The sequence below is a fragment of the Triticum aestivum genome, chromosome 1B (assembly GCF_018294505.1).
Source record: "Triticum aestivum cultivar Chinese Spring chromosome 1B, IWGSC CS RefSeq v2.1, whole genome shotgun sequence".
Lineage (NCBI taxonomy): Eukaryota > Viridiplantae > Streptophyta > Magnoliopsida > Poales > Poaceae > Triticum > Triticum aestivum.
The window spans coordinates 269,606,048-269,612,047 of NC_057795.1; the positions used below are offsets into that span (position 1 = coordinate 269,606,048).

Here is a 6,000-nt window from a genome sequence, read left to right on the forward strand (position 1 = left end):
TTTAAAAAGTTCAAAAAAATCTGAATTTTTTTGGCAACAAACATTGACATATTTTTCACATGCGTACAAATTTTCATGACAAAATGACATTCATGTAGGTCTCAGCAAAAAAAAACAAAATCGATGCTCAAAAATGCTTCCAAAAACAGTTTTTTTGGAGCATGATTTTGTTTTTTTTGTTGACACCTCCACAAATGTCATTTCATCACGAAAATTGGCACGCATGTAGAAAAAACATCAAAGTTTCTTGACAAAAAAATTCAGATTTTTTTGAATTTTTTTACTATTTTTTCGGATTTTACTGTTCATCCGGGATCACTGGTGCCCGGGATCAATTCCTCCGCGTCCTAGATACATCCTTTTTATCCATTTTGATGACAAGTATTTTCGGACGGAGGGAGTACTATATATATTAGTTTTTCGTTTCCCGTTGGTCTGGGTTTCGCGATGCTGCATACCATGCTTGAGTCTGTAATAATGCCGATCAGGGTCAGGGTCAGGGTCAGGGTCAGCCGGTGGCTTGCGTCTCGGGACATGCATGTTTCAGTCGAGGGATGTCCGTCCAATCGTCGCATGCAGCGATCGTGCGTGTTGGCAAACCCATAGGAGATGCCGGAGAAGAAGTGGTCCAGAACAGGATACAAGGTATCACCACCACCAGAGTGCTTCACCTGACAAGTTCCTTGTCTTCTGTGAAAGGGTTTCTTCCTCCCCCGCCTCCAGGACACGGCAGCTCACGTGTGCAACCATATAAATGTAGGTGTAGGCACGTAGCCTCTGCAACCAAGTACCGCATACTCGCCAGCTACATTCCTCAGAGACGCAACAAGTTATTCAGCAGAAATCAGCCATGGCCGCCATCGCAGGCCGCGCGTACGAGGACTTCGTGCCGCCGCACAACATGGTCACCGAGCCGGCGACCCACACCCTCTCCGTCGATCTCACCGCCGCAGGCACGCACCGCAACCCCCCTACATATATTAGTACCTCTTCTTTGCTGACTTCTTCAGCCGCATCGCATGAGTTGTTATATCATATGCCGGGATCATGGATCAGCTTGTGTTGATTTAGTTAGTACGATGTGCCGATTGCAGGGTACAAGAAGGAGCACATCAGGGTGCAGCTGGTCCGCAGCCACGGGCTAGTGGTCGTGCGCGGCGAGCGCGCCGTCGCGGGCAACCGCTGGAGCCGCTTCCGCCTCGAGTTCCGCGTGCCCGACGGCTGCGACCTCAAGGGCATCCACGCGAGGTTCGAGGGCGGCGTCGTGCGGGTCACCATGCCCGGGCTAAGGACCGCGGTCGGCGACGTCTCTGGTAAGCAGGTGCCCCCGGCGGCCAAGGCTGATGCTTCCGGCGTTGGAGCAGGAGACAAGGAAGACGAGAACGTGCAGAAACAGCCGGCGGAGGAGCGCGGGGCCGACGCGGTCAAAGATAGTGCCCGCCTCGATCAAGGACAAGATAGTGGCCGCCTTGATCAAGGACAAGGTACCCCTGCCGACGGCGTCCGGGGAGTGGAGTCGCCGGCGACGTCGTCAGGCCGCGGATACAGCTACCTCCCTGAACGGAGAAAGCTTGTGACCACCGTGGTTGGCGCGGTGCTCGTCCTGTTTAGCCTTGGTATCTACGTCAGGTACAGCTTCGGCCCATGAGCTGAGGCAAGAAGCGTTGACTACTCGACGTCAGATGAGCGATGAGCCTAAACGATTTGGCGCCAAAACGTTGTGCAAGTGCGATAGTGCTAAGCGATGCTCGGGTTGACTCAATTGTATCCTAAACCTAAACTACAGCTGCTTAAGATTCATGATGAATCATGACGGCTTCCTTAATCTGGTACCAACATGTACTCACCTCTCTCTATATAAGCACTCTTATAACAAATCCTCTGCTCTAGTATAAATCAAATCCTGCACCACAATACAACATTCTAAACTTTAATAAGAATCGGAATCATTTCTCCTTGTTGGCTATTTATAAATTTACAGCCCTCAAATCACCATCATAATTCTGCTTTGAGGTTCAAAGTAGAGTTCAAAAGCAAACACCTGAACAAATTATTTGTCCTTTTTAGGGAAGACAGTTTATTTGTCAGAATAAACCTAATGGCAACACGGGCGGCTCATTTCTTTCGATGATTCTGGCACTCGCAATAACGAAAGCCCGCATTTCTTCTTGTGACGCGATGGCGTTCCCGTGCTTCCGCCCTCCGCCGGTGCAGGCTATCCTCGGCGTCGGCGTCGGCGGTTTCTCCGCGGCGCCCCGCCTCAGCTGCCTGGAGATCTCGCGCAGGTAGCCGCCTACACCGCCGCCCTTCGTCTCCTCCTGCTTCCCCGGCGAGCGCGCGCGGGCATTGCTGGTATTGGAGCTCCGCGGCAGCTTGCTGCCGAAGCACGGCGGCTGATGAGACGTTCTGAACCCGAGCTGATCCCCGACAGAGGAGGAGGCAGTTGAGGAAGCGGGGCTGGAGGAGCCCGACACGGATGCATCACCGGCTGGCGGCGGCCGCCGGTTCTTTCGCTGTCGGTGCCCCTTCCTGTTCTCCGTGGACGGCGATGCCGAAACCACGTCGCCCTTGGGCGCGGCCTTCTTCTTCTCCTTGCCGCCGAGCGCGCCGAAGCACTTGGGCGAGGCGGACCGGCTGCGCTGAAGAGGCACCGTCTGCAGCCCGACCCCGTCGCCGAGCGAGGAGATCGAGGAGGACGCGGAGGGGGAGGAGCCTGCCGACGACGACACGGCCGGCGCCTGTGCGCCCACGCTCGACGCCCGCGGCGGCGGCGACGAGTTTTCGTGTTCGTGACCGACGGCCAGCGCCATTGTCGCACACACGGCGCAGGGGAGCAACCACGCTACGGCGGTTGATCTGGAACGTCTGAATCGCGCGGGCCGAGTTTGGGTGGAATGGGTTATGGATGAGTCGGTGATGTAGCCACTGTGCATGGGCCACCGTCATACTCATATGCGTGCGCACATTTACAGATTGCGCTGAGAGAGACACGGCGGCCATTACGGCTGCACTCGTGCGTCTTCCCTCAAATGCCATCCGGCCTTTGCCAAAATCATGGTTAATTTGTGGCGAGTTTTAGTTGCTTCCATGTTTAGTCATGTTTTATTTACGAAAAGAATCCAGATCTTCTATCAAAGTTCATTGAAAATACAAAACACCTCAAAACATGCAACAAAATTACATCAAAATTACGAGACCATCGAATGACCAGTACCATCGCTAGAACGAGGTGCCGACACGCCGCAGTCACCGCTCTCCTACCAGAGTTGGTTTGACCTCGTCGGTGACAACCAAAAAGTCATTGTGCAGGCCCCCTAAGGACCAGCTCCCTAGAGCCGCAGTCATTGACGTTGGACCCTTGAATAGTTCTAAAGCACATGACACCAAATCTTGTCACACGATGAGAAACCCTAACCTCATCGCCCAAGGAGACGACAGTAATCTACGCCGCAGCTCCATCGACTACGTCCAGATGGACAAATTTATAAAACAATCAAAGCCCAAAAGACAAACTCGAAGAAAAAGCTTCGCACCAACAACAACTAAAAAACCTTAACCTAAACTACTAGCTGGACAAGGAACATGGAAAGAAAAGCCAAAGACCTATTACACCTTTATCCTATCCCTATGAGATTTCAACACTGGCGGATTAGGAATACCACAGTTCCTCTAACCATCCAACTATAGGTTGGTTCGCCATTTTTCAGTGAAAATTAGTATGTAAACCCTTCTGTGTATGCTTGGGTAACAGTTTAGACGAAAATTGTAGAACATGACAAGGATGGACCAATAACTTGCAAAATGGGCTATTGCTGGTTTTTCGGGCCTAATTTGTATCATTTTTTTAAATTTTCTTACCCTTTCCATTCATATGCCTCAAGTTGGATCTTTCGGAATAATAAAGATGCCTTAGGTTGGATCCATCAACATTCTTGGGCAAGGTCATAGGGGCATGCTTGTTGACTGGGAGCTTTGGAGGTAGAGACGTTGAGTATGTATTTTGTGTTGCATGTATTTTGGAGTTGTGACCTACCTCCTAGTTTTGTATAGTTGAAGTAGAGGTCTTCCCTGTAATTATATATACGTGCACCAGAACCCCATCAATACAAGTCAATTGTATTGCAAACTTTCCCATCTACATGGTATCATCTATGAAGGTCCTGACCTAGGGCGAAGCCGCCACCACCGCCGTGCCACTCCCTCGTGCCGCCGCCGCCGTCGCGCCTCTCCCTCCCCGCACCGTCGCCGCCCCGTGCCGCCCGCTTCCGCTTACCCTGCCACGTGCCTCCCTCCTCCCGCGCGTGCACCACCCCTCTGACGCGTGCCACCCGCGCTACCTCTCGCGTCGTGCCGCCGCCTTGCCGCCGCTGCCCTCACCCGCCGCACAGACGCTGCAGCCGCATCTCCCTGACGCTGCCGCCCTCTTTTCTCCCTCCTCCACAAAACCCTAACCCTAGCCGCCGTCCTTCACCACCGCCATCGCTCCCATGGATTTCTCCCCGGGCTCCTCCACCACCCGCTCGTCGAACCCCTTTTGCCGGTCCCGAGCCCTCCGCCGCCGCCATCCGTGACCTCAACATCGAGGCACAGGTCCCGATCCGTCTCGACAGCTCTAGCACGTCGTACTACGTGTGGAAGACCTACTTCAACCTCATCTTCTGTGAGTATTATCTCACCGAGCACATCGACGGTTCCGTGGACAGCGCGTACATGCGCGGCGATCCGGAGTGGTCCGCCATTGATGCCACGATCATCCGATGGTTCTACTAGACAGTCTCGAAGGACATCTTCCACACGGTTGTCGCCGAGGACGACGATGCCTGTGACGTGTGGGCCAAGATCAACGCGCTCTTCACCGACAACAAACTCCAACACCTTGTTTTCTTGTAGCAGGAGTTCTTCGGCTGTCACCAGGACAACTCCACCATCGATGAGTACTGCATGAGGCTCAAGATGCTCGCCGACGAGCTTCACGACATCGGCGCTAAGGTCTCTGACGACCTCATGCTGAGCACCCTCACCGCCGTCCTTAACGAGGACTTCGGCAACGCGACATCCAACCTCACCCTGCTGCCGCAACCCACTTTCTAGCGCGTCGTCGCGTACCTCAAACTTGAGGAGGGCCGGATGACGAAGCTGAAGCAGCGGGTCCAGCACACCGCCCTCGTCGACGGCACCACCCGCGGCGGCCCTGCTCCTCCAGCCGCGCCCCGTCCGCCCGCGCCGCCCGCGCCCACCGGCTACTACTCACTGCCAGCTGCACCGCCTGCGCCCCCACACCTCCCCAGCAGCCCCTACTAGCCCTACGGTGCTCCGCTCGCGTCGCTACCCCTCGGTGGCTACGGCGCGCCCGCCCAGCCTCCTCCCTATGGAGGTCAACTGCCGCCGCCGGTTCCTGCACCGTCGGACCCCGCCCTCCTGGCCGCCCTACACTCGGCGCCATTGCCGAGTAACTATGGCGGTGGAGGCGACTGGTACATGGACTTAGGTGCTACTTCGCACATGAAATCTCATCCTGGTAACCTATCCTCTTCCACTCCCATTAACACTTCCACCCGTATCACTGTTGGCAACGGTTCTTCTTTACCTATTACTCATGTCGGTAGCACTAGTTTTCCTTCCAGTTCCACACCTATCACTATGTCTAGTGTCCTTGTCTCACCTGACTTAGTCACTAGTTTAGTTTTCGTTCATCATCTTACTCGTGAGAATCCACCTACTGTTGGATTTGACGGTGTTGGTTTTTCTATGAAGGACGCCCGTACCCGGATGATGCTTCACCGATGTGATTGCCCTGATGAGCTTTATCCCATGCACGCCGGCGCCTCCACCTCCACACCCGTCGCCCTCGCCGCCGGCGTCAACCTTTGGCATGCTCGCTTGGGCCACCCCAACCCCGCCATTTTGCGTCAGATTCTTAGGAGTTTTTATTTTCATGTAATAAGCTCGACGAGCATACTTGTGAGGCTTGTCGTTTGGGCAAGCATGTTCGTATTCCCT

The 6,000-nt window shown here is 54.2% G+C and overlaps 1 protein-coding gene across 2 annotated transcripts; it reads left to right on the top strand.

Annotated features, from left to right (window-relative positions):
* Positions 1-202: 202 nt before the first annotated feature.
* On the top strand, positions 203-1,803 carry LOC123119079 (inactive protein RESTRICTED TEV MOVEMENT 2). Of its 2 annotated transcripts, XM_044538750.1 has the most exons (3): positions 203-645; positions 761-953; positions 1,095-1,803. In XM_044538750.1, the coding sequence occupies exons 2-3, from the start codon at positions 851-853 to the stop codon at positions 1,646-1,648; spliced, it is 657 nt and encodes a 218-aa protein (XP_044394685.1). In that variant the 5' UTR covers positions 203-645; positions 761-850; the 3' UTR covers positions 1,649-1,803. The 2 variants fall into 2 exon arrangements, with proteins under 2 accessions (XP_044394685.1, XP_044394693.1); XM_044538758.1 differs by having other exon boundaries at positions 203-953.
* The last annotated feature ends 4,197 nt before the right edge of the window (positions 1,804-6,000 follow it).

What these genes read in the sequence shown, in the direction of transcription:
- LOC123119079 (XM_044538758.1), top strand. Translation starts at nt 851, where the DNA reads ATGGCCGCCATCGCAGGCCGCGCGTACGAGGACTTCGTGCCGCCGCAC. An exon ending in CGTCGATCTCACCGCCGCAG is followed by an intron (nt 954 to 1,094) that starts GCACGCACCGCA and finishes TGCCGATTGCAG; the next exon opens with GGTACAAGAAGGAGCACATC.